This window comes from Drosophila eugracilis, unplaced genomic scaffold (genome assembly GCF_018153835.1).
Source record: "Drosophila eugracilis isolate 14026-0451.02 unplaced genomic scaffold, ASM1815383v1 contig_75, whole genome shotgun sequence".
Classification (NCBI taxonomy): domain Eukaryota; kingdom Metazoa; phylum Arthropoda; class Insecta; order Diptera; family Drosophilidae; genus Drosophila; species Drosophila eugracilis.
The window spans coordinates 2,930,923-2,956,641 of record NW_024573645.1 but is presented as its reverse complement, the minus strand read 5'-3'; the positions used below and the strand labels follow the sequence as shown (position 1 = coordinate 2,956,641).

The following is a 25,719-nucleotide window of genomic DNA, read 5'->3' as shown; positions in this document are numbered from 1 at the left end:
GCACTTGAGCAAACAGCAAAAGCAGCGGCAAGATTTAAATGCTTGCGCAACAATTATTGATTTAGTACACAAATTGTGCAACATTCTTTCCGAGAAATAGCCGAAACGAAGTCAACGAGCTAACTACCATTCGCGGCAAGGACGGAAGCTAAACAAAAAGAGGTATTCATGCTGCTAGAGCAGCCGGTTTAGCTGTCTTTTTTGGGGGCTTAGGGAAACTATACCAAATTTTTACCTCTTAATATTTACCCCTTATAGATATTTATATAACTCCTGGAAAATAACAAATTTAAGGAAAATGTAGGTAATTTAAAACTTGTATTTCAGGACCTTTTTGATATTTATCTGAAAATTGGTTTTTATCTTTTATATCTTTAATCGCTGAACAATTACTTTTTTTTTACCTATTTTGAGTGACCGGTTTGACTACAACAAAAGGACTAATAACTACCCTTGTTTTGCCCCTTTTTTTATTCTATATAGTTACTTTTATATTAAACATTTTTTGCGAATTTAAGCAATTTTTGTCACCCAAATTCTGACAACACCGCTTGCCAAACGGCGGGTTATCTGGCTTACTGAAAGACGAAAAAAAAAAAAATGGAATGCTCAACTCGAAAATTTGCAAGGGGGCCATGGCGACCGTCCATCCGCTTGGGCAAACAGCAAATAGCAACCGGCAACACGCAACGTGGAAATGAGCAGCAGCTGCTGCTGCTGTTGCTGTAGTTGCTTCTGTTGGTGGTGGACAATGACAGCGCTTGACACACGATGTCATGTCGTCGCCGGGCACAAGTAAATACCAGTGGGCAAAGGACAAGGATGTACGCAAACGTGGCAGTCAGCGGTGCCCTCAAAGTGTGTCCTAGAAGGGTAATGTCCCAGAGAGTGACTGACTGACTGACTGGTTGGCTGAGTGAAATGTGACATTGCCGGTAAATGGACTGCGTCGGATAAGCTGCAACTTCTCGACGCTCCTTGGGCTACGACTACGTGAGTCGAGTTCTAAAACCCCAGAACCATAATGATGCCTGTCATAATGAGAATCTCGGCTAGAAAATCGAAAAAAAAAAACAAACAGTATTGCCCCCTTAAAGCTTTCAATGTGGCAATTGAGCGAGGTATTCGCTAACCCGTAATCCGTTCAAGTGGTTCGAATAGCAGTTATCCCAGAGTCAGTCAGCCAACCCTTTCTGGGCAAATGAGCCCGGGGCAACAGCTGCGAGGGAAACTATCCCAACGACGAGCCAAGCACTCAGAAGTGCCAGCCACTTATAAAATCAACAATTACCCAACATCGGCAACGGCCACAAACTCGCAAACTGTTTGTGTAGAGCCCAAAAAAAAAAGAAACGTAAAGAAATAGAAATACACTACACCGCTCAGAGCCCCCTTTTTGGCCCTGAGGCAATTGGACAGCCAGAACAATTACAAGTACCCAGGCAAGCAGATATATCCACATACTCGATGCTTTTCAACATATCTGAGTAAACATTTTATTTGAGTTTGTAATTATGTGTGCTTGATGATAACTCGCAGATAATGCCAGGTAAATATTTACCCCCGAGTCGTTGATGGTTTGGTTGTTAGTTGATGTTGTTGTTGTTTCATGGTTGCAAAAACATTTCTGACACGACTACTGCAAACCCCCACAGACGCCCACTATACAACAACCGCCCCTTCTCTGTTACCCTCTTGGGCAGTGGCATTTCCTGTACCGAGAGAGGGGATCGCTGAACATTTTTATGGCTTCTCGAATGCGTTTGCGTTTTCCAGACAATAACCAGATTGACTTTTAGCCCGGGCCCCCAAAGCGCTGTAAATGTCATGTCCGTACAACGGACCCCGAGACCAGCGACAGAATCAACAAGGTATTTTCCCCTTGAAGAGTGCTCAGCCGGGAGATATATCCTGTAACCGCAGATGTTCCCCAGATATTTCCCCCCCAACTGGCTACTCACCTTATATAGGCCACCTCATTGTTGTTGGTCAAGCGACGCCAGCCAGGAGCCAAATTTCCATTGTAGCCAGTAATAGTAGTTGCTTTCCTGTTGGTGTTGTTGTTGCTGTTGCTGTTACTGTTGCTACTGGCATTGTTGGCTTTGGCAACATTCTTGGCATAGAGCTGATTGTTCTGACTCATTTGACGCGATGCAATTGTTGTCGGCATATGCGTTGCCGTTGACTTTATTGGCAACTTTATTTGCGCCTGGCGCTGTTTGGTTTGTTGCTGTTGCTGTTGCTGCTGTTGATGTTGCAAATGCAGATTGGCCACTTGCATCATGTTGCCGCTACCATTGCCATTTACCAAGCCAGCTGGTAATATCTGTTGCGTATGCTGCTGCTGTTGCACCGTTGCACTTGTAACGACCCGCGATACAAATTTTGTCTGCTCCTGCTGGAAAAACTGATGATGCTGCTGCTGGTGATGGTGATGCATCTCGCTGGCAACTGTCTCAGCACTCCCAGCAATATTCAGTTTGTGCTGGTGCTGATGTTGCTGCTGTTGCTGGCCAGCAGAAGCGGCTGCCATAGCGATAACAGCAGCTCCGTTTAAGAGCTCCTTGTCGGTTCAGGGCCTGCAATGATTTCAGGGGAATTCCCGCATTAATCACTGCTAATTATAGAAATGAAGTATACATAACTATGATTAAAAATTAAGTAAGTGAGTAACTTGTCCAGATTAACGTAATTAAATCAACTTATAGTAATATACAAATGACTTTAGTCTGTATAGTAAAGTATGACGAATGACTTTGATAACGTTAAATTAAAAAATATATTTGAAGTCCACATAATTATATTCAAATAACCGTAATTAGCCAGTATTGTTATTCTCAGTGCAGACCTTTTTGACATGACACAACCCATAGGGCTTTGTCTCTGGGTTTTCGGTTAACTCAGGGGCCTCGAATTTAATCGATTGGAATTGCGTTGCGGGCTTTGTTTTGCCCCGCAAGTTGACCACTTACAAAAATAGCAGAAATTGAAAGCTCAATCAACGTTTATGCGGCGTGCGTGTAATGAACAGGGAAGTGGTTTAAATCTGGTTTATCAGCCATCTCACGTACATCTCCACAGCAGAACACAAGGCCGTAAACCCGTACTCGCACTTAAATAGATACTGCTAACTGGACGATCGTATAAACGACAAATCGTAGGCCGCACCTTTCGTTATTTATGCGTTGTTAAGTTTTGCCCCCTTATTTTGCTATCCGCTCACCTTTTAGCTTGCTTTTCGCTTTGCTCATTTGCCAGCATATTAAATTAATTTTGAGTTATTGTGTAAACGAGACGCGGCCATGTCATGTTCATGTTTTTTATGGTTTCTTTTCTTTTTTTAAAACACTTAATTTCACTTTTTTCGCTTTATTATTATTTTGTATGCCACTCTGCTTCTTTTGGCTGTAATAATGCGACAACGACTTTTGTATTTTGCTGCGTGTTGTGTTGTTTGTACACTGTAAGAAAAAATCGCGGGATGTTTAATTTCTAAATCCTAAGTTGAAGAACTGCCGAAATTTTAATGACAACGCTTTAAGAGATAAGCGCTAATAGCTATAGAATATATTTTCGACTACTTTAAAGTAATCTGAAGATATTATCAGGGTAATTTTACTACTGAACGAACTCAGGTAAAATCAAGGTGTTATTTATATCCTTAATTGCAACGTTGTTTATTAATATTTCTTTTTGTGTACAATCTGCTCATGACTTCATTTGGAATTCAGAAAACGAACGTCAGCAGTGGCGAATGAAGAGTGGAGAGCAGAGAGCACGGAGCGCGTAAAAGTAGGTGAATGGAGCATGAAGACACCAAAGGCGGAGAGCGAGGAGAGAGCGAGAGGGGGAGGTTGTGGGAGTTGGAGGGGGTCAGAGGCATCACCCACACCAGTGCTATCCCACTCTCTTATCTCTCTCACTCTCTCTTTTGCCTATGTGTTTCCTTTTAGTTTAGCACAATTTGCAGACCGTTTTTAAGTAGTATAATTAATGCGTGCCTTTTTTCCGTTTTGTGTTGCACAGCGGACAATACAGTGGGCAATGGTCACCACCTGCCCTGCGGTTCTGCTCCGGCGATCAACAGCACAAACAACACAAATAGCAGCAGCGGAGAGCAGCTGTTCGCCTTGGGCAGTGGGATGAAAACGAATATTGGTGGCTATCTTGCTGCATTGGTATGGGTATTGGGCAATCGCACACAACACTTATATACATTTATATATATATATATATATAATACGCGTGCCTATGCTGCGGTTTACTGCTGCTATAATATGTACAAAGTGACCTCAATACGCATTACGCTACAAAACACACAACAAACTCACAACGCACACACAACTGACAACTGACGACTGCACTTTGTTTTGGGCTTTATTATGCACAGACTCGGATTACGCCAAATGCCAATTAAATATGAATTAATTACAACAATTTTGTGTCGCTCGATTCGATTCACGCAATATTATGGCCCTCTCGCACTCGCTCTCTTTTTGGCCCGCTCTCTCTCTTGCTCTAAACGCGCACACGAAAAATTTCTTAAACTTCTCGATTTTTTGACTTTTTTTCACTTTTTCTTGTGACCAATTGGGCCTTTAACACACCTTATTAGGTTGCTTTTTACACGGCGGTAAGTGCGCGCATTTGTTTTGGAATTTTTTGCTGTATTTAACGGAAAATCGACGAAATCGACGACTGTGCCTCCGTGCGCTTTTCCGACCGCGACAACAACAAAATGTGATGTGACCGTAGCTTGAAAACTGAAAAATGTAAAAGTTAAATCGATGCTTACTCGATATTACAGTGCTGCCAGAACCTAAGCATCGATGCTTTTCTTATAACCATCGATTACGAACTTATCGAATATTTCATAATTTTTTTTTCAATTTTCATTTTAAAGTTAACTCTGAAGTTGTAGCAAGTTAATATTTCTGTAAAACGTTATATTGTCATTTTGGGTCTAGCTAACTTATTTATAGGTAGGAACTAAGAATCAGGAATAAATCAAAATATACAACATTTTAGGGTAATAATATCATAAAGCTTTTAATTCAAATAGACAACATACACGTATCAGAGTGGCTACGCTTGACTGGTAGCCGTTTCTAACCGTTATTTAAAATTAAAGAGAAAGTAAAAGTTTATTTAAATTCGTCAGTAAGGGAAAAATAGAGCTTAAAACATGTTCGAAATATTCAGCTTACCATATGCGGACTCCATACAATTGCCGTTGGCCAGTGGGCCAGGACCTATCTTGGTTATTATCACTGGTTATCTACTGGTTGTTTTTAAGGCCGGAAGAAAGTTCATGGAGCACCGAGATCCTTATAATCTTCAAGGAGTACTCAAGTGCTACAATATGTTTCAGATTTGCTACAACATAATATTGCTGTTTCCCGTAAGTCGATGATTTTTAGGTTTTAGATGAAATACAAAAGATCCTCCCACAGGGGTTTTACTTCCTGTTCGTGTTCCAACCATACAATTTTCGCTGTATGGAAGTCCTTCCGCAGGATCATCCGCTAAAGAATTGGGAGCGCAGTATTAGCTACGCTTACTACATAAACAAGATCATTGACCTGCTAGACACCGTGTTCTGTGTGCTGCGCAAGAAGTACGTGCAAATAACGTTTCTGCACGTGTTTCACCATGTGCTGATGCCATCGGTCGGATATTTAATAATTCGCTTCCAGGGCTATGGAGGTCATCTCTTTTTCTTGTGCTCCTTCAACGTTATTGTGCATGTCTTCATGTACGGTTACTACTATTCGACGATCGACGGAAAAACTGTGCACTGGAAACGATACCTAACCCTTTTGCAAATGATGCAGTTCGTCTTCATGTTTGGCCACTGTGCCTTCACTGCCATGCAGGATGAATGTAAGGCCTCGCAGGGCACCCTCTTCCTAGTTAGCTGCTCCTCCGCTGCTATGTTCACCATGTTTGCCAATTTCTACTTCCAGTGCTATATGAAAAAGCAAAATTAATTAAAAAGACGTTAATAAAAAGCTCAACCTAAAATTGAGTGTTTTGGAAATTTAAAATTGATTTCAAATATTAACGGTAGCGACTACCAGTGCATATTAGGGTTACTCACTGCTTGAATTTCTGATGTCAATTGAGTTATCGATTTATGTCCAGCTTTTCTTAAAGCATACGGTCACACTAGCAAGTGCAACAAAACGCGCGCGTTGCCGGCAACCGTCCGATATTGCAATTATTTGCAAAATTTTGTTTAAAAATTGTTTAGCTAAACTAAATTATTGTTAATCGATCGATGTTTTTACAACTGTGATTGGAAACATGTCCGCCAGTTCCACCAGCAACGCGTGCAAACTTTTGCTTCTAGGGCGATGTCTGCGGGCCGTGCTTCTCAGCGTGGCCATCCAGTTCTTTCTGCTTACAGTCTTCCTGCTGTCTGTAAACTTCCAAATACTGCATCCACTTGCATGGGTGACGGGAACACTGCGATTGGTGGCCAGCTGGTACACCTGGTTCGCTAGCATTCCTCTGTTGGCGTCGGTCGTCCTATATGGGATCTCACTAAGTCAGCAGCACCTGTCGGAGCGTCCCTACTGCCCTACTCGATATAACTGGCTTCTGCACTACGGTGTACGCAAGCTGTTTTTTCTAGGCGCTCATATAATGGTGGGATTCCTTACCGCTTGGCTATACACCGGGTATCTACAAGCTGACTATCAGTAAGTATAGCTAAATAGGCGTAAATTTGAGACATTGAAGACTCTCTGGATCTTATAGCTCTTGAGGATTTTCATGTTTGCAAATACTAGTTTTTTAACAAATAATCAATACTAATATTTATTCCTTCATCTCCAGGCATCTGCGATACAAGTGCATTGATCAGGAATGCGTGAGTGCTTACCATGTATATCTGCTGGGCATGGGCATCACAGCCGGCTGCTATTACTTCGTTTCCGTGCACATGAGACAGGAGATCACAATTGAATTCCCCGTATTAGACCAATCCCGCGCAGAAAAATTCCGAGAACTAATCTACTCCAGTTTGGCAAGATCTCTGTATAGATCCATACTGCCCGCCCTGAGCTACACCGCATTCTTTTGGCTTTTTGGACGCACGATATGCCATCAACTCAGTAGTATTTTCTCTGTGGGTTTGGACGAGCGACTGGAGGGTTTCTTCGGAGTAGCCATCAATATACGGCTGCTTTTCTACGGTTATTTCTTAACCGCTCAAATTTGGAGTAATATGCACCTCATGCGCTGCTTCTATGACATTCTGCTAACGGAAGATCTGCCTCTGGTGGTGACCAAGCAGCGAGCAGCCTTTGCTCAGGAACAAGAGGTGACTATGGTTGCGGGTCTCGGAGTCTTCAACGTATATGTGGTCCAGTGCCTGGCTGCTCATTTTTTTTACAAGTTGGCATTGCGAAAGGATTCAACCCAGCGAGCAGAGATATTCCAGCTTACGCAGCCGGGCAACCGGCCTGCAAACTGGCGCGCCCTGTGCGATCAGTGCTTGAGCCTGCTAGGCAGCTTCACCGATGAACTTACCGAGTCTATGCAAAAGATCAGTGTTCTTAAGGGCGCCCAAAGTCTACCAATGCCTAAGATCAGCGAGACCGTTTCAGCCAATCTGATGGCCGAGAAGCTGTTGCTTCGACAATACAACCAAATGCACGGCATCCGACCGATTGTGCCCCCCAGCCGCGAGGAGACAGTGGATCGTCCAGCGGATGGTATCCGTCATGTGCCCAACTGGTGTGACCGCGTTTCCAAGCAGTTGGAGCAGTCATATCACCGTTTGGTTCAGCGAATTCCCGGCATTGTGTACTTCTTTAAAGAACCCGAAGGGGCCAAGACCACATTTCTGCTGTCAAACTCCCTGCCTTTGGTGTACATGACACAAGGGCTAGCGCAGATTTGCGTGGCTTCGCTAAAGGAGGATCCATACGGTGTAGTGCAAAACGATTTATCCGCTATCATTAAGGCGTTAAACAAGCTGCGGAACGAGTTGGATAAGCTAAGTAGCGTAATTGGCAATATTAAAGCACCCTGTTCCAGTTTCAATGTTCTTCGATGCGCTGTGCGACGCAGCCTGTATGCCGTCTGCACCTCTTTCTGCGACTACCTCAGCGAACTCCTCCCTCCCGGGGAAGAATTGAGGCAGTTACAGGACCTCGTCAGCCAGGATTAAAACCCATCCATCACATAACACACTCATCTTGTACACTGTTTTGCATCTCTTTCTTTAGTTGTTGTCTGCGGTAACAATAAAAATTAATAAATATAACTACAAACGTACAATAGTTATACAAAACTATTGACTTTTTTACTTAGAGTACGAAATGGTAACACGCGATTTGATCATAACTAGCACTGATGAAATGGTTTGTAGGGTGAATGTGTACAAGCCGGCAGCATCACTGCTCCTCCATGGCCACTGCCATCATGAGCAAAGCCACATCCTGCTCCAGGCGTCGATTGGGTCATAGCTCTGTTTTTGTTGGCAGTGAGCTGGCGACGGAGACGGTGGCTGCCTCTCCTAACGACTGCTCCAGCTGCTCAGCCACCTGATCCAGGTGCCTGAGTGCCTCTTTGGCCTTGCGGTTACGACCGTCTACAAAGATCTGCGTATCCAAGAAGTGCAGGGCTCGGAATGCCATTCCGCCTAGCGGATCATATAAGCTATCCGAATTTTTTGGGTTTCTCGCGCTGGCGCTCTGATCTGGTGTGTTGGGATCGAAGGGAACATACTCCTGTATGGGCTCCTTGTGCCACCGGAAGATATTCCGCGAATCTGGAAGTAGATGTTACGTGATTATCTGATATATTTATAAGCTTGGGTGGATACGGAACCTAGATCAGCCCGGACTCTTGTCATTTCTCGAATTTGAGCATCTTGACGCTCTAGCCGGAAACTCATCTCCGTCAGCGTGTTGGTCAGTTCCATTTTTTCCGATTGCGCCAATTCGTTCTTCTTGTTCTCTTTAATGGTTTGACTGGAAGTTGGAAATTATTACAGCTCTCATATGACTTAAAAATTAGGTTGGTGTACCGTGAATACTCGAAGATCAGAAGACCGGCTCCGATCGAGAAGATAATAAACTCGCCAAGCAGATTGGCTCCTAGCTCAATGGCCATTGCCTCGTTCAGCGGAGGAACATTAACCCGGCCTCCCATATTCAAGGCCCACATCTTAGTCTTCACCTCCACCCAGTTGTAGACTAAAAATGTGGAATTATAATCGTAATCTCATCTAATCACAACTAATACCCCTTACATTGCGCCGGCGGCATGCAGATGTACTTCCTAAAAAAGGGACTTGACTTGGCGTTGGACTTTATCACGTTGGCTATCGGCTTGCTGATCTGCTTGATGGCCAAGATGCCGAGCTTGGCCGCCGGGAAGACGCCAATAACCATTGTTTAAGTTTTTAATAATAACTATTACAAAATAAAATATTCGTGCAAAATTAGAGATGTGTAGAAGTTAGCGGTGTGCACAGTAAGGGACGATGCACGATAGTGTGCTTTTTAGTGATGACAAATTGAAAGTTTGAATTTAACCGGAACGGTTAACCCTGCACGGAACCCTGCACGGTAATCAGAAAAACAATAAAAGTTTGATCTTTGGAATTATAATGAATATTAAATGGAAAAAATTCATTAAAATTAATATTTATTTAAAATGATTTACTAAAAAATGTATTCTTTGCATTCAAATTAAATTATCTTTTAGTATAACAGTTTTTACAGTCAAAACAGAAATGTTTATGATAATTTTTTAGCCTTTTAGAACGGCACTAATCCAATTGATGTCCTGTTGTTGCCGCTCCACGTCTACACTTATACGGTCCAAGAGTTCGTCTAGAACTTTTTCCTGATTCTCAATCTCCAGAATTTTCTTTTGATTCTTTTTGTATGTCCTAAAAATAAATATATTTATAAAAAACTTTTCTATAATTGTAAATTTAATCATACTTTGAAAGCTCGTAGTATATGAGACCAATACCAATTCCAAATACAATGGCCTCGCTCAGCATGTTGGCGCCCAGACTAGTGGCGATTGCTGGTGAAAGGGGTGGAATCCGCTTGGGCTGTTTCAATCGTAGCATCCGCATCTTTGAACGGACCTCAAAAGTATTATAAAGCTGGGCTGGCGGCATAATGACATACTGCCGGATAAAAGGATTATGTTTGCCCATCCACATTAAAACATCACCAACTGGTTTGCTAATTCGCTTCAAGCTAAACATTAATACTTTTCCCACTGGGAAACTGCCGATCACCATTTTCCTTAACTATAAATTTTACGTTACGTAAGTCACACTAGTGACTAGATTTTCAAAGCCAGTTTAGTTACATTTCGAGTCGTTATACCCTTCATACAAATCTTTGCGTCCCAGCATCCCCTTTAGATGTTTAATTTCATTGGTCTGCCGGGAGACCTTGCTGGTAAGGTCACTAATTCTTTGCTCCAGTTGTTCTCTATTAATCTTGTGTTTTTCGTTCTTTAATCTGTCTTTCTTTGCCTGTCTGCAGTATATATAAATTAACTAATATGCAGATTAATTTGTGATATACAAATCAACCAACCGTAAAAACTCTCCTATGATAAGGGAAGCGCCAATTAAAAATAGGACTAACTCGCCTAAGATATCACTGCCCATTTGAATGGTCATGGCGTCCGTTAAGGGGGGAATTATACGAGGTTGTCCCAGTCCCAGCATCCACATTTTGGACCGCACATCGATAACGTGGTATACTGAATGAAGTAATCTTATCAAAAGATTTTAACTTAAAGAGGCCACTTACATCTTGCGGGAGGAGTGACAACCATGGTTTTAAATGATTTATTCTTTTGAGCTGTTCGCTTGATGAGATTGCCAATGGGTTTGCTAATATGCTTCATGGCAAGCATTGATAGTTTCGCCAGAGGAAAGGCTCCCACAACCATAATGCAATATCCTTCTTTTGACTTAACTTTCGGAGCCCACTATAACTGAAAATTTTCAAATTCAAAATGTGTCAGTGGAGTCAAGTATTACCTAAATAACAGAGTGGCTGAAAATAGGTTTTCATTGACGATGTTTTTCCTTTTTTTTAAATTCAAAAATTCGTTAATAATATTATGGGCTCATTCTCTATAAAAACTGGTAATTTTTGGCATTAAAAAGCCGGTCACACCAGTTGTCAGAAGTGCTGGTTTCGTTTGTTATGAACTGTTTATTATTAATATTCAGGCTATAAACAATGTCGGCTTCAGCCAGTTCTGATGAGGAATCTGACTTCAAAGAGATCAGCTCAACAAATTATCAACGCGTCCAAGATAAAGTTGCAAAGGTGCGTTTAAAAATACTATTGGCATGGTCAGCTTCCATGGTGAAATCAGCTGGTTGAATATTATTGTTGAAATTTATATGAACTATAAATACTCTTTCTTAAAGATAAGCTATGCAGATGGCATTGCTGATGGGAGAGAAAAAGTATTCCAAGACAGTTTCGACGAAGGTTTTGAGAATGGTTTTAAAACGGGATTCGAATTGGCCAAACTAAGCGCCTTTTATGAAACCATGAAAAATGCGGGAACGGAAAACGTGGCGTTCAACATAGAACAGGAGACTTATGAACAACTAAAACTAGCAGATGCTACAGATAAAACACACTTTAAATATTTGGATCATCAGGGGGCTCCACTTAACATTATATCGGATAAACAGAGGACCTATGTGGATAACCTTCTTGAATCACTAGGACAGAAAATCCCAACGACTACGAATTTATTCAAATCAAGCAAAGATTCTAGAGTTAATGTAGTTTAATGCATGTGTTTGGGAATTATCAAAAATAACTGAAAATATATCTGCTTGCGACTTATAAATAAAGGCCCTCGGGCGTGCCTTCCTTCTTCCGGTACAGGACGCTTTCCTTTGATTTTTTAAAGTCCTCGTTGGTCACCTTCATGCGGCGTTCTCGCAGCGCCATTAAACCGGCCTCTGTGCAAATTGCCTTAATGTCGGCGCCGGAGAGATCATCCTTGGCCATGATCAGTTCGCTGAGGTTCACATCCTCGGCCAGCGTCATGCGTGACGTGTGGATGGTAAAGATGCGACGTTTGGTCTTTTCATCCGGGAGCGGGAACTCAATCTTACGGTCAATACGGCCCGGACGAATAAGTGCCGGGTCCAGGGTTTCAATACGATTCGTGGCCATGATCACCTTGACATCGCCTCGTGAATCAAAACCATCCAGCTGGTTAAGCAACTCCAACATGGTACGTTGAATCTCACGCTCACCACCAGAGTTAGAGTCGTACCGCTTTGTGCCCACAGCATCAATTTCGTCGATGAACACAATGGATGGAGCATGCTCCTCGGCCACCCGGAAAAGCTCACGCACCAGCTTGGGTCCGTCGCCCAAATACTTTTGAATGAGCTCTGAGCCAACAACGCGGAGGAAGGTGGCAGAAGTCTGGTTGGCTACCGCCTTGGCAAGCAAAGTCTTGCCCGTTCCTGGCGGACCGTAAAGGATGACACCCTTGGGTGGCTTAATACCCATCTCTTCGTAGTACTCAGGATGGGTCAGTGGCAGTTCAACGGACTCTTTGATCTCCTGGATCTGAGTGTCCAAACCACCGATATCTGCGTAAGTCTCTTGTGGAGCCTTCTCCAGCTTCATCACCGTGACCATGGGATCAGTGTCGTCGCTGAGGACTCCGACCACGGCATGTACTTTGTGGTTGAGCAGTACGGAGCAGCCCGGCTCCAGCTGGTCCTTGTCTACGAAGGATAGAATGCTCACATAGTGTTCGGAACCCACAGATGTAGACACGATTGCGTGGTTGTCGTCAATGATCTCTTCCAAGTTGCCCACAGACATGGGGGTACCGCGCAGATCGTCCACCTTCGAACGCTCCTCCTCGTTCTTCTCGTCCTGGGGCTTCAGACGCTCCTGGTTCCGGATGAACTCATCCTCCATCATTAGATAATCCTTGATCCGCTCCAGCTTGAGCAGCTTAAGACGGCAGCGAGTGTGGGGCGTGACCTGGGGCAGCTTCATGGCTGCATCTGGACCCTTTGCACGGCGCTTCTTTTTGCCAACGCGCGTCGGGATTGGGGGTTCGTACTTCTTCTTTTTGTCCTTGTCATCCTTCTTGTCGCCAGCTCCCCCTTGGGCCGATTGGTTTTGTCCCTGTAAAGAAATAGGTTCACTTCTTAAAACTGTTTGCGGATGCATTGGGAGTTGCATATTACCATTTTGCTAATGTGCTGCTTTTTTCCTCAAGCTATAATGAACTTTTTGACTCTTTATTGTCGGCAACAAAATTTCTACTAGTCATAAGCAACAATGTTACCAGATTTTACTAGTCATACCGTGAGATACCGTACTTTCGAAACACAACAGTTTGGCAACCCTATAAGTAGAGCTGTGAACAAATATTTTTAAAATTTTTTTAGAAGTTCGAAAGGTAAATAAAGCATAGTAGATCTAGTCAGTAACAAATATGATATTTTATAATTGACAGAAGAGAAATATTTTTCTAAGTCACGGTTTTTATATTGATCGATAACAGTAAACAATCATTAAGAATAGTATGGCAACGCCTTAAATTTGTTTATAGTTAGGGTTCTACCGCGCATTGTCGAAATTGTTCAAATTTGTTTTGTTGCAGCATATTAATGGATCAAAATGTCAAGAATGTCGATCTTAAACTTGACAATATTGAGGTTTTGACCACCGGCACAGCAGCGGAGTTTGTGAACGGTATTCTAGACTTCCTACTTTTCCAACGCCGCCAAATTCCCTTCGTTTACAAAACATATAAATATTATGTTGATAAGTGGTCAGACGCTGAGGATTCGAGGGAATCGGCGGATCAGAATTCGTTTGCCCACTATCAGCTTAACGTGCAGCGCTCCAAGGCAAAGGCAACCAAGCAATCCATTAGTGACATGAGAGAGGTACGTTTTCCTTGCTGTACATGCCTTTTTTATTGTTAGTTTTTTACCTGCTTTTACAATACAGCTCATACGACAAGCCTTCAGAACCTCTGCAGTAAAGAGCCTGCGTTTTCTGTTTGGAAACAATACATTTATGCCATCGGAAGCATATACCCTGCACATACCCCATGGTTCCATATCTAGGAATCACTATTACGAGCATCATGCCCTGCCTGAAGGTCGTATAAACCAGGCTCTGCTTCGCCTTCTCACCTGCGAGGAGCTGTACACCCTTTTCTCTACAGAACTGAATGCAACCAATGTGTTCCTGGAAATGGAGCTCCTTGCAGACTCGAAGAAAACTGAGGTATCCGATGGAGAATCTGTTAATCTGACTCCAAAGGTCGTGTTGAGTCAACTACCACGTAGTTGCAAAAATATACACCTGCACCTACTGCATTGCAGCGAGAACCCAATGACTGAGTTGCGCTGCTGCAAGGAGATGTCAATTTACCAAGATCTTGGTCTTCTGAATCTGAATAAATCCGAAGATGACGGTAGCAGGACTAACGACACTTTGGAGATAGCTATTGAAAGCAGCGGTTGGTGGCAGGCCGAAGTTATCGTGCGTGGTTTCAGGGTTCCTCCCAACCAAAAGTCTAGTGATTTGTGGTCAAGCTAACATTTGCAAATTTTTTATTTTAGGTCTATCTGGAATGTTATCGAAAGTGTGAAAAATAAATTGTCAAATCATGAACTTTATTTTTTGTATTGTAATTGTAAACAGGGTTACGTGTTATTATATTATAAGGATTTAGTTACAGGTTGTGGAAAAATGTATGTGAAGTTCAAATGTATGTTCGAGGGTATTAGAAAGTGTAATTGTTATGATGTTTTAAACTTGTTAGAAGTTACAAAAGTGTTTAAAGTATTATTAAAATGCAGCATCAATTTTGTATATGAGTAAAATGTTTGCGAAAGTGAGGTTAGGATTTAAAATGGCGTTCAGTTTCATGTTATGTAGTGATAATTACTGAAGGATGGGTGATTGCTTCACGCTGTTTGGCAACAATCCGGTTGGCAATTCGATCTAAATCACGTTGGCCAACCGCAGTCAACTTACGACCACCAGCCGGATGCTTCTCCACGAAGCGAGCAGATTCCAAGGCTTGAAGGGCCTGTTTTGGATATATGTATTTAGGTTCTAAATAATACTCTAAAATTATAGCCACTACCTACTCACCTTGCGAATGCAGCCGACCGAGGAGCGGCAGTACTTGGACGGATGAACTCCGTTGCGCTTGCGACCTCCGTAGATCTTAGTGAAGGCCGAAACTCCGGAGGGACTACGGAGGTACAAGTGCCTCATGATAGAGGCACAGCGAATGTAGAACCAATCTGCGTCGGTAGGCCCATCCTCTTTGAACTTGGCAGTTTTTATATAGTCGGCCTGCTCAGGCACTACAACTTTTCCCGATTTTTTGAGAAACATTGCCAAAGATTTGGTCAGAACCCGCTGATCTACATCCTTAACTGTAACTCCAGGCATCTCGCAGTTCCCGTCTTTAAAAATTTATTTTTGGAAGTTATAGGTAATATGCATAAAAAATAGTTCTACCTTTCAATGAATAAAAATTCTTGTTCCGGTCCTCTTGCCGATTTTGGCCAAAATGGACGTTTAAAAAATGGCACTTACCAATGTGACCAAATTATTGACCCGGAAAGGTAATTTAAAAAGTTTGTGGTGTGCTTATGGTGAGCTTGGCAATTCTATTCCAACAAATAGTTTTCGTTGAAATAATCATTCGAAATTTGCGTAGAGATTATTTCAATGCTTAATATTTATTTGAATGCTATTTTATTCTAAACATAACATTTCCACATTTTAATTTCCTTAATTCCATGGCTTGATAGCAAAAATAATTAAAATAAAAATAACCTATGTTCCGTATTCCAACGTTCCACACTTCTGCTACGGCTTGAATTTTAGCGCCATAGTGAGACCAAAACTTAACAACATTGTTTGATTTCGAAAGAGGTGTGCTTGGGTCACACTATCGAATCAACAGCCAAACAAAAAAAAAAAACCGTTCCGACCGCTAACAAATCTCACGACTTGACTCATTCCCATTCCAGTTGACTGTGTCGCGCTTGCAGCATGTCAGAGAAGCCGACTGTTTTGATTTTGGGAGGTAAGTGGATCCGCGTACTCCGCATCACTTTGCCCTCAACTTCCGCTTATCACGAAAATGCATCGCATTTGTTCCCGCAGGCTGCGGCTTCATTGGACGCAACTTGGCCACTTATCTGCTGGACAATGAACTAACGCAGGAAATACGACTGGCCGATAAGACCCCTCCTCAGATGGCCTGGCTGAATGAAGAGCAGGGGAAGGTCTTCGAGAGCGATCTAGTGGAGTTCTGCAGCGCCAACCTTATAAACGCCGGTAGGTAATCACATTGGGGTGGCTCGCTCATGTGGATGTGAAAAATATGGTGAAATAACGGGATAAAGTAAAAGTTAAATGAATCATCTAAGAAATTTAATCATTTTAACGCCCGCCTCAGTAAATTCCAAATAACTGGGAGTGATGTTTTGTTTCTGGCGAACTGTTGATCTAGCCAAGTAGCGTTAAAGAATTCCCCAACATTTACCTTGATATATATTTCCAAAGCGAGCCACCTTAATGTAGTTGCACTTAAACTGGTTCTGGAACGATCCCCTTTGTGATTTTAGCCTCTTGCAAGGCGGCCTTTGCGCCACACCCTACGACCGGAAGGGCCTGGGACATCGTCATCAACTGCGCTGCTGAGACGCGTGCCAACCAGGACGATGCCGTCTACAAGGAGGGCATCCTGAAGCTCAGCTTGAACTGCGCCAATGAAGCAGCTAACCAACGTGTCAAACGTTACGTGGAACTTAGCTCCGGATGCATGAATAGCAGTGAGAAAACTCCGCTTAAAGAGGATTGCAAGCTAGATCCATGGACGGGCGTGGCAAGGCAGAAACTCAAGGTGGAGAAAGAGCTTGGAAACATCGACAATCTCAGCTATACGGTCGTCCGTTTGCCAGTGGTCTATGGCATTGGCGATAAGCGCTATTTGAGTGAGTCCCCTCCTGGCAGATATCCGATAATTGATGTAATTGACAAACTCGGGGACCAAAACCCGACCCCACCACCCATTGCTTACCGTTCACAGTGCCGCGCATTATAATCGCTGCCATTTACAAATACCTCAACGAGACAATGAAGCTGCTGTGGAACGATGCCATGCGTTTGAATACGGTGCACGTATCGGACGTGTGCGCTGCTGTTTGGCAATTGGCTCAGAGTCCCAAAACCGCCGGGCAGATCTACAATATCTCCGATGATTCAGCATCGACGCAGGGCAGCATTAGTAATCTATTGGTGGATATTTTCGACATAAACTTGGACTTTTTTGGTCTTGTCATGTCGAATTTGGCTAAGGTAAGCTAACTTAAATACTGAGCATTAAAATTGAGTTCGTAAATTTGATATTTTTCTGTACATTTGCATAAACCTTACGTTAATTTATAGATCTTCCAAAAAATGACCAGTTTAAAGCAAAATGCACTTACTTGATGATCAATGTTATGATCAGAGGGAAATTGTTTTAGGTGTATAAGTTTTGGTTTATAAATATTAATAATTCATTCATTAATTCATAACCGCAAAGTGCACTGCATACCGAAATAAGCTATAGTTTTTTAATCATACACTTCGTTTTTCAGCTTTATCCCACGGACACTGTTGGTGAAATAAACGACAAGCACATGGCACCCTGGGCTGAAATTTGCCAGCGCAATGGCATAGACAACACCCCTCTAACACCCTACCTTGATGAGGAGCAGCTCCAGCATAAGCATCTCTATTTGGATAACACGAAACTTAAAGACTTTGGGTACGTGCTGCAGCATCCGAAAGTAACTCGCGAACTGCTCATGGAGATGATTAACGACTATGTAAAGCAGCAATTGTTTCCCAAATCGCTGGTTCTTTGATTCGTCAGATCTATCAAAAGATTGCACAACGTTGATATGCACTCAGATCCGGACACTTTTATACCCTGTAGATTGTAAGCCAAGAGTTTTATATTGAAATTCGCAATAGTTTTATAACGATTATTGACCTCTCTTCCAATCTGTATACGGACTCGATACTCTCAGAGCGTAGTGCAGTATCTCAGTTTTTTGCCACAAAAGTGTACTTATAGTATTTTAGGACCCATATATTTTTGATACATTCCAATCGATCCAACGATATATACGTTATTACGTACTAGTAGTTTATCATTGAGACTAACAATTGTATTCTATTGTGATCTGCTAAGTGGCCAACACCCATTGACAATTAAAATGCACTTGTTTAGAGTTTAGTTTTTGTGTATATTTGATTATTTTAATGTTACGGCAACGGAGCGATCGTACGATAAACGTGACTTTGACGGTACGAGACGTTGCGATACATAATTGAAAATGCAATTGCTTCACTTTGACGCTCATTAACTTAAAAATTACAGAAAATCAACAATAATAAGCTCGCAACTTGTTCAACTTAATACGAAACACGGGCGAAAGTTGGCTTTTGTTTTTGTTTTTTAAAAAGAGTAATTCCGGCCAGCTCCAATTGCCATAGATATAAATTACGTTTCTTGCATTTCGGTTTTTGTGACATTTTCATCTAAGACGGCGGTGCATGGAGCAATAGCAATAGTTATGCTCTTGAGTTCGATTGCTTAATTAACTAGTTAAGAGTCTGGGGGCTAATCAGCACACTCAGCGCGCTTAGAAGGCCAGGCCGGCATCGCGGTATGTGGTGAAGATCTTCTCAATGGAGTTGACGTAGGCAGCGGTTCTGAGATCCAGGCCCAGGTTATACTTCATGGCCGTCTTCATGATGGCGCGGGCAGACCGCTCCATGGTGTAGTCCAGGCCGGAGTGTACGATGTCCTTCTCTGAGGCACCAGAGATGCGCTTCTGGAACGACTCGGAGGGGGTCACGGGGATGCGACCGCCAACACGGCCGAAGCGACGCTCCAGGGACTCTTGCACGGATTCTGTTGGAAGACAGCGATTGGGGATACAAAAAGGACAAAGCAATTAGTAAAAAGTGCCACATGCTTATGGGGAAACATATACATATATGACAAGGATTTAAGCCACCAAATATTACAGATACTGAATTTGAGAATTTTTGGAGCATTAAACTGGATGGTTCCTTAGATATTAGTGTGATTATGACATAAAAATGAATCTCAGATGCTGAAGGATAATGCAAAAGTAACAAACTAGGTACAGATATAAAACAAAACTAACTACAGAACAAATAAGGTTTACATGAGGAAAAAAGTTGTTGTTTTTTTGTTGGGTTTAAGGATGGATAGGTGGAAACGAAAAGAATTAATAATTAGAATGTACCGTCATTAATGATTCTTTCAATTGACTGTTGGACTGAGGCTACATTGTTGATAGAGAAACGGAAAAAAGAAGAAGAATAAACAACGAATTACTTAGGTGATACTTCAAAATTAAATTACGTTCTTAAAGTCTCTTGTTTGTGGTTTGGATTTCGGTGTTTGGTGGATAGTATCGAAAGTAAAGTAAAGTCAAACGAAATTTGGATGGAGGAGAAACAAGTTTCAATCTTAACCAATTTGGGAAGAGCAAATGCTGACAGAGCAAGCGCTATTCTGTACAGGTTTTTTTTTTATATTTTCTTAATTATAGCATAAATAATCCGTTCAATGAGATGGCATGATCAATGAACCGAAATAGATAGATTGATAGAGAGATGAGGAGCAAGTGCCTTCAAGAGCCTATTGTCTTAGAATTAAATAGTGATATAACTTACCGAGCAGATGGTAGTTGGACTCGCGTTCGTACTTGAAGGTCAGGCGACCGTACGAGACGTGGTTCAGGTTCTTCAGCCACTCGAAGAAGGAGACAGTGACACCACCGGCGTTGATGTACAGATCGGGGATGACCAGGATGTTGCGATCGATCAGGATCTTGTCGGCAGCAGGGGTGGTGGGGCCGTTGGCAGCCTCGGCAATGATCTAAAAGAAAAAATTAATAGTTTAGGTAAGGTTTAACTTTCCTTAATTGAGAAAGTTTCCTACCTTAGCTTGGATACGGTTGGCATTCTCGCTGGTGATGACCTTCTCGACGGCAGCTGGAATGAAGATGTCGCACTTCTCGAACATCAAGTTCTCGCCCTCGTAGGGCTTGGCGTTCTGGTATCCCACAATGGTGCCGTGCTCGTTCTTGTAGTCCTCCAGCAGTTTGGGGTCAATACCCTCTGGGTTGTACAGAGTACCATCGTGCTCAATGACACCGATGCAGGTGGCTCCGGCGCGGGTCAGGTAGCGGGTGGTGTGCAGGCCCACGTTACCGAAGCCCTGGACAATGAAGGTCTTGCCGCCCCAGCCGGGAGTGGTGCCTAAGAATACGAATTTAACCAATTAAAAACCACTTTCATCACTAGAAAGACTCAAAAATAAAACACCTACCGATTTGGCTCATGTAGTTGGCTTCGTTGATGAAGTTCTCCAGACCGTGGAAGACACCGCGACCAGTAGCCGAGACACGTCCGTGGATACCGCCCTGGTTGATGGGCTTTCCGGTGACACAGGCATGGGCATTGATGTCCAGGTGACCGATGGTCTTGGCATAGGTATCGGCAATCCAGGACATTTCACGCTCACCAGTTCCCATATCGGGGGCTGGGACATCGACGCCGGGTCCAATGAATCCCTTCTTGGCCAACTCAAGGGTGAAGCGACGGGTGATCTTCTCCAGTTCATGCTCGGAGTACTCCTTGGGGTTGATCTTCAGACCAGCCTTGGCACCTCCGAATGGGACATCGACGCAGGCGCACTTGAAGGTCATCAGGGCAGACAGGGCTTTAACCTCATCGCGTGACACATCCAACGAGAAGCGGATACCTGCAAAAAGGGAAAACAATTGCATAAGAACATTACGTATACGACAGGTGTACTCAGAACTTAGCGACCTTGATGCAGCTTTCATTTTTGGCCTACATCCAACAGACAAATCCAAAAATAAACGACAAACTACACGAATTCCTCGCGGAAAGCAAAAGTTTTCCTCAAATCGATGATACAACCGAACATTTTTTGGCTGGTTCTTATTTTTTCTAGCACGTGCCCTAAAGGAAAATCATTGCATCTGGCAGACGTGGGGAAACCTTTCGACGATGGCGCAACAGTCCCAAGAACAAAACCCATACAAAGTCATGGGTCTTATCTTTATTTGCTTGGCACATTTAATTTTGATATCTTTAGGAAGGCGACGATTAGATAAGCCAGAGTTTCCTGCTTGTAATTCGAATTTAATAAGCGTGTTCAATTGTAAAGACTTGAAAGAGCAAAGTGCTCGCTTTATGGATCGATAAAAATATAAATGACACTTTATGGGCCAGAGCAAGTTCCATTGAATGGCCCCTCAAAGTAGCGACCAGCTGCATTAATTACTTCCCATTAAAACCACGGGACGAGCCCCCAAAAAACAAGACTATAAAATCCAAAATTAGCTTAGTTCTTTGGATTAAGTTAAATGCCGTGTTGCCACGCCGATAGTGACCATGAATCAAGCAAACTTTAGGTTTCTCAAAAAAAGAAAAACAAAAAAAACAATTCATGGTTCGGTTTTCGCACTCGAAATGGGTTCTTGGCATTATCAGCTGTGGGAATTCGTTGGGGCCCGGCAACTGGAACTTATAAACAAAAATACGATGAGTACACGGATTTGCAAATTACAAATCATTATGTACTCGTGGACCCTATTTGTATATCAATGTTTTTGAAGAGCCAGTCTGGCTTTTACAGTACATTTCCATTTCTCGACTGAAGGCAGCAAATTATGTGGTCTTGTACTTGTAAACAAACTAAAAATAGACTCTTCAAAGGTCCTACTGTGTTTTGTAATCTTTCAAAGCGAATAATCTTTGGTGTTAAGTATAATAAACTTTAAGATAATTAGCATATATAGGATTTTACTGAGCTCTTGACAGATGTAATTTGAGAGTCATGAGAAAAGGTAGAGTATTAATTTCCTGAAATATTTTGCTATTAATTCAGAGAGTTTGTTATCCATTCGGACATAACATATTTCAAACGTAAAAACAAATATTTTTGTGGCCAATCACCAGTTTGTTAAAGAAACTTTTAAGATTTTTACTGGTGATAATTCTGAGTTTAGAGACCTTTTCTTCCGCTCTTCAGTTATTTTTTTCCCCGTTTTGCCTTTCTGCTGAGTGAGCTAAGTCGTCATATCGAACCGAACCTCGGAGTCGAGCTGAGAATGGTGCTGACTGTACCCTCTGCGCTTGACGACAGCGACGCCCTCTCTATTTGCCGAAGCCCCAGTCTTCGCCTTTCTTTTCGCTTATGTATGTTTACCATAAAAAAACAAAAACCAAAAAATCAGCAGAGGCAAAAATATGAAATGTCAGAAGACCAGCGGTAACCGGCTTTATCAAGCGACTTGTTTTCGTTTTTTACCAAAATGTTTTTTAAAAACAATAAAAAAAATGAATCTATTAATGTATCGACGACAGCTAGCCTAGCCTAGGTGTATAATACTTATACAATATGTGCGATAACACATTTGGGGGGCTCGATCTTGGCGCTGTGTAAGTGTGTGTTTGGCATGTGCCATATAGCCACGTCTATTTGCCTATATGTATCCCCCATTGGCAACAGGCGACGATCTTTTGAATAGACCAAACCGGTTGCCTCAGCTGGTCAGCTGACTAGAATTCTGCGCCATATGATTAAAAAGCCGAGTGCAAAAAATTCTTTTGTTAGGGGGCCTTGGGGCCTGCCAAAAAGATCTTCTATGCTCGAGATTAGATATGGGCTAAGGAGCGGAAGTGACGCATATATATAGACGCACCCCCAGCAAAGTTAGCGCTAAGAAATCATGCCATTTCGATTTAAATTCCTTCGTGATTAGTTACTTAGCTATGGAATTAGATCTTGCGACAGGTTTGTTTGTTTTCCAGGGGGGTAGGTTCTATAGGCCATTTCAATGTTACACGTTTTGACACCGATTTGCATACGAAACTTCAAGTGCAACTTTCGAGGGTGTGAATTATATCGGAACTTGTTTGTCAATAAGATAACTGGCCAAGTACTTGTGGGAAATGCTATTTACTTGAACTAATCTGTGCGATGTGCATGTGTACATACACTTGTGCCGACAACTGTAGCCTTATATTGTAAATATGTATATAGTGGTGATAGTGACATTTTACATTATCAGTTTTGGTTGAACTGTCCACAAGTTTTTTTTTTTTTACATATTTTTATATGCCTTCGTTTCGATTGGGTTTGACAGAATGCATCAGACTTGTGGTTGGGTAATTACAGAGCAGACCCCCTTAATTGTCTAGACAATTGAGATCGGTTCATCGACTTGCCTAGAAAGTAACATCATAGACCAGATAAAATCAGTTTTGAATGGACCCCCATACGTTGAACCTCTCAATAGCTGGTACAGTGGTACAGCATATGACGCATTCGTTAAATTCTCTCAGTTTTTTGGCACAACGTGACCATCACGTGAACAAAGTTGATCCAACAGACACCCCGGGCAAATTGAAACCAGTTTTCCAAATACCCATACATACACAGAAGACGGTATTCGGCAGATGGAGGGTAAAAAATGAAACGAAATTCACAAGCCGGCTTTTTAAAAGGCAATTTCGCCGAAATTCGAGATCGTACTCAATGTGCGCGGATCGTATTAAATAATTAACATCTAAATGGCAGATGCATCAGCAGGAATTAGCATTAATTAGAGCATGGACAGCACAAAATGGTAGGCATTAAACACTGTCCATTGATCTAGTACTAAGTAAATAAATATACAAGCAACTTTTAGCACCTCGAACTGAAATAGCATAGCCATATTTAAGTGAATCATTAACAATACATAAGGTGCAGTCACTTAGTAACAGTTTGTTTACAACTTTGAGACCACATGATCGATTTTTAGGATCGAAAAAACAAGATCATAAAGTACTAAGAAGCGTGGCCATAATCGTAAACAACAAATTGTAGGGACATAGAATTTTCGGTTGTTTTTTTTATTTTCTATTTTTGCGCATAGCCAAGGTCAGATAAGATTCCCTTGTCAAGTTTTTTTTCACTATTATTTTGTTATTTTTCTTTTTGGCATTTGATAAGCACACTGAACTGATTCTATAATTAATTATGCGAGAAAAACAACAGAATTCGGAACAAACAATTTACAATTTGGGTTGACAACAGAAGAGGGCTTTTTTGGGTGGTCTTCTCTGCCCAGTACTTGACACACTGTGCAGCCCGCTGTGTTCTTATTTCAATTAGAAAGCAAAACACAAGCAAAAGTTCATTATAAATAGCAACCAGCTAAAGGAAAAACAAACATCGAAAGAAACGAAATAAGTTTGCCAGCTCGAAAATAATAAAATGTGCGAAAAAAATAGGTTGGGGGACTATAGAATTCATCGTACATCTGTTTTTGAATGGTGGTACACTTGAAGGGTTTGGAAATCTAATGAAAACACGTGTACCCACGCCTGAACCTTATGCAATTTTCTCTAAAAAAAACCCTACAAAAAACAAAAAATAGGGGGTGGTGTCGGCTAAAACGTAAACAAAACTGGCGGCGGAACATGCGCAGAACCCGGGGAAAAGGGGGCCTGTGTGGCTCATACTGTGTTACATAACTCGAAAATTCAAGACATAATGCCAGAAATGCCGAAGGAAAAATCGATTTTGCATCCAGCAACAAATGCTGTTATTTGGGTTTCATAAATACACTTTAAGAAGACATATTTTAGCTTTAAGGGCTATAGGAAATTGTCTTTTTAGATTAGAATTATGAGTATTTAAAAGACTCTTTCCAAACAAGCCTTTATGTGAACGTTTAGGGTGTATTAGGTCATATGAGCAGATCCCCGGCTACAGAATTTTATCTTTTAAAAAATATAGAACACTCCCACCGACTATTGAGACACCCTTTTGGGACGAACCCATCACAGTTATAGATAATAAATCATTGATAAACACTTGCCTCCCTTGGTTGGCGTCTTGTGGGTGCTGTGCTGGGCACGGTAACCGGTGATCATCTCGTAATTGCCGGCATCACGACGCAGGGGGAAGGCGATCTCAATGATGTGGTCACAGGGCTGCATCAGCATAAGGATGCCCTTAACCTTTTGCTTCTTCTCGTCACGGGTCATCTTGCCCTTCATGTCATCGACCAGAGATTCTTCGGCGATTTGGCAACCGCGATGGAAGAAGTACTCGACCATGTCGAAGAAACGTGGATCCTTGGCGGTGGGCACATCCTTAAGACGGTCGGGAATCTGGTGCTCGGTGGCATAGCCACGGGTGGAGTGCATCACAGCCGTGGGCAGTGCCTTGGCCAGCGTGCTCAGCTCCTGCTGACGCAGGGCACCCTGGCGGGCAAGACTCTTCAGGTGATACATGCTGCTTATTATTTGGACTGGGTTCCTCCTCCTCTTCTTTTCTGCTTTCTGCTCTACACTGCTGTTGGCTCCGCTGCTCAACAACCGCTCGCTATTCGACGCCGCACCAAACTGACCGAGAAACTTTCATGGATATATATATATATACGTTCTCTTTGAAACTTAACGATTTTTGGCTTGGCGGCTAAAGCTTTCGGCTCTCGCGAGAGAGCATTGGAAAGCTTTTGTGAGTGCCCGCTAGGAACTCTGGCTAGTGGATTATTCGTTTCGTTGC

At 42.3% G+C, this 25,719-nt stretch overlaps 12 protein-coding genes across 20 annotated transcripts in view; 5 read left to right on the top strand and 7 right to left on the bottom strand.

The window, feature by feature from the left end:
* LOC108116626 (mucin-12) overlaps positions 1–4,744 on the bottom strand; it is a 28,811-nt gene extending 24,067 nt beyond the window's left edge. For 4 of the 8 annotated variants that reach the window (XM_017228604.2, XM_041819534.1, XM_041819535.1 and 1 more), the window contains exons 1-2: positions 3,224–4,744; positions 1,962–2,579 (exon numbers count right to left, since the gene is read on the bottom strand). In XM_017228604.2, the coding sequence (XP_017084093.2) occupies positions 1,962–2,533 (572 nt within the window). In that variant the 5' untranslated portion in view covers positions 2,534–2,579; positions 3,224–4,744. The remainder of the gene's footprint in view (positions 1–1,961; positions 2,580–3,223) is intronic. The other 4 variants (XM_041819531.1, XM_041819532.1, XM_041819530.1 and 1 more) reach the window with 4 other exon arrangements.
* Positions 4,745–5,115: 371 nt separating this feature from the next.
* Positions 5,116–6,016, top strand: LOC108116631 (elongation of very long chain fatty acids protein F). The gene is made up of 2 exons (XM_017228610.1): positions 5,116–5,401; positions 5,454–6,016. Exons 1-2 carry the CDS (start codon positions 5,186–5,188, stop codon positions 5,988–5,990), a joined length of 753 nt encoding a protein of 250 aa, XP_017084099.1. The 5' UTR covers positions 5,116–5,185; the 3' UTR covers positions 5,991–6,016.
* Positions 6,017–6,166: 150 nt separating this feature from the next.
* LOC108116627 (nucleoporin Ndc1) lies at positions 6,167–8,285 on the top strand. The gene is made up of 2 exons (XM_017228606.2): positions 6,167–6,704; positions 6,841–8,285. Exons 1-2 carry the CDS (start codon positions 6,307–6,309, stop codon positions 8,177–8,179), a joined length of 1,737 nt encoding a protein of 578 aa, XP_017084095.2. The 5' UTR covers positions 6,167–6,306; the 3' UTR covers positions 8,180–8,285.
* On the bottom strand, positions 8,211–9,493 carry LOC108116630 (putative OPA3-like protein CG13603). Its single transcript, XM_017228609.1, has 4 exons — positions 9,266–9,493; positions 9,041–9,209; positions 8,842–8,984; positions 8,211–8,782 (listed from the first exon to the last, which is right to left on the bottom strand). Exons 1-4 carry the CDS (start codon positions 9,405–9,407, stop codon positions 8,472–8,474), a joined length of 765 nt encoding a protein of 254 aa, XP_017084098.1. The 5' UTR covers positions 9,408–9,493; the 3' UTR covers positions 8,211–8,471.
* A 182-nt stretch (positions 9,494–9,675) lies between these two features.
* LOC108116634 (putative OPA3-like protein CG43998) lies at positions 9,676–10,353 on the bottom strand. Its single transcript, XM_017228614.1, has 2 exons — positions 9,966–10,353; positions 9,676–9,910 (listed from the first exon to the last, which is right to left on the bottom strand). The coding sequence occupies exons 1-2, from the start codon at positions 10,274–10,276 to the stop codon at positions 9,769–9,771; spliced, it is 453 nt and encodes a 150-aa protein (XP_017084103.1). The 5' UTR covers positions 10,277–10,353; the 3' UTR covers positions 9,676–9,768.
* Positions 10,340–10,967, bottom strand: LOC108116632 (putative OPA3-like protein CG13603). Its single transcript, XM_017228611.1, has 3 exons — positions 10,800–10,967; positions 10,581–10,749; positions 10,340–10,520 (listed from the first exon to the last, which is right to left on the bottom strand). Exons 1-3 carry the CDS (start codon positions 10,939–10,941, stop codon positions 10,340–10,342), a joined length of 492 nt encoding a protein of 163 aa, XP_017084100.1. The 5' UTR covers positions 10,942–10,967.
* Positions 10,968–11,152: 185 nt separating this feature from the next.
* Positions 11,153–11,900, top strand: LOC108116633 (putative tRNA 2'-phosphotransferase). Its single transcript, XM_017228613.1, has 2 exons — positions 11,153–11,327; positions 11,432–11,900. Exons 1-2 carry the CDS (start codon positions 11,238–11,240, stop codon positions 11,804–11,806), a joined length of 465 nt encoding a protein of 154 aa, XP_017084102.1. The 5' UTR covers positions 11,153–11,237; the 3' UTR covers positions 11,807–11,900.
* On the bottom strand, positions 11,719–13,361 carry LOC108116628 (26S proteasome regulatory subunit 4). Its single transcript, XM_017228607.2, has 2 exons — positions 13,238–13,361; positions 11,719–13,175 (listed from the first exon to the last, which is right to left on the bottom strand). The coding sequence occupies exons 1-2, from the start codon at positions 13,238–13,240 to the stop codon at positions 11,859–11,861; spliced, it is 1,320 nt and encodes a 439-aa protein (XP_017084096.1). The 5' UTR covers positions 13,241–13,361; the 3' UTR covers positions 11,719–11,858.
* A 208-nt stretch (positions 13,362–13,569) lies between these two features.
* On the top strand, positions 13,570–14,686 carry LOC108116713. The gene is made up of 2 exons (XM_017228735.1): positions 13,570–13,945; positions 14,010–14,686. The coding sequence occupies exons 1-2, from the start codon at positions 13,664–13,666 to the stop codon at positions 14,604–14,606; spliced, it is 879 nt and encodes a 292-aa protein (XP_017084224.1). The 5' UTR covers positions 13,570–13,663; the 3' UTR covers positions 14,607–14,686.
* Positions 14,663–15,642, bottom strand: LOC108116715 (40S ribosomal protein S19b). The gene is made up of 3 exons (XM_017228736.1): positions 15,543–15,642; positions 15,168–15,487; positions 14,663–15,102 (listed from the first exon to the last, which is right to left on the bottom strand). Exons 2-3 carry the CDS (start codon positions 15,471–15,473, stop codon positions 14,941–14,943), a joined length of 468 nt encoding a protein of 155 aa, XP_017084225.1. The 5' UTR covers positions 15,474–15,487; positions 15,543–15,642; the 3' UTR covers positions 14,663–14,940.
* Positions 15,643–15,985: 343 nt separating this feature from the next.
* On the top strand, positions 15,986–18,321 carry LOC108116679. Its single transcript, XM_017228680.2, has 5 exons — positions 15,986–16,116; positions 16,197–16,370; positions 16,661–17,029; positions 17,125–17,393; positions 17,678–18,321. Exons 1-5 carry the CDS (start codon positions 16,083–16,085, stop codon positions 17,945–17,947), a joined length of 1,116 nt encoding a protein of 371 aa, XP_017084169.1. The 5' UTR covers positions 15,986–16,082; the 3' UTR covers positions 17,948–18,321.
* LOC108116678 (glutamate dehydrogenase, mitochondrial) lies at positions 18,311–25,557 on the bottom strand. Of its 2 annotated transcripts, XM_017228678.1 has the most exons (6): positions 25,028–25,557; positions 20,455–20,889; positions 20,065–20,384; positions 19,797–20,001; positions 19,364–19,402; positions 18,311–19,002 (listed from the first exon to the last, which is right to left on the bottom strand). In XM_017228678.1, exons 1-6 carry the CDS (start codon positions 25,443–25,445, stop codon positions 18,731–18,733), a joined length of 1,689 nt encoding a protein of 562 aa, XP_017084167.1. In that variant the 5' UTR covers positions 25,446–25,557; the 3' UTR covers positions 18,311–18,730. The 2 variants fall into 2 exon arrangements, with proteins under 2 accessions (XP_017084167.1, XP_017084168.1); XM_017228679.1 differs by lacking the exon at positions 19,364–19,402.
* Between the last annotated feature and the right edge of the window lie 162 nt (positions 25,558–25,719).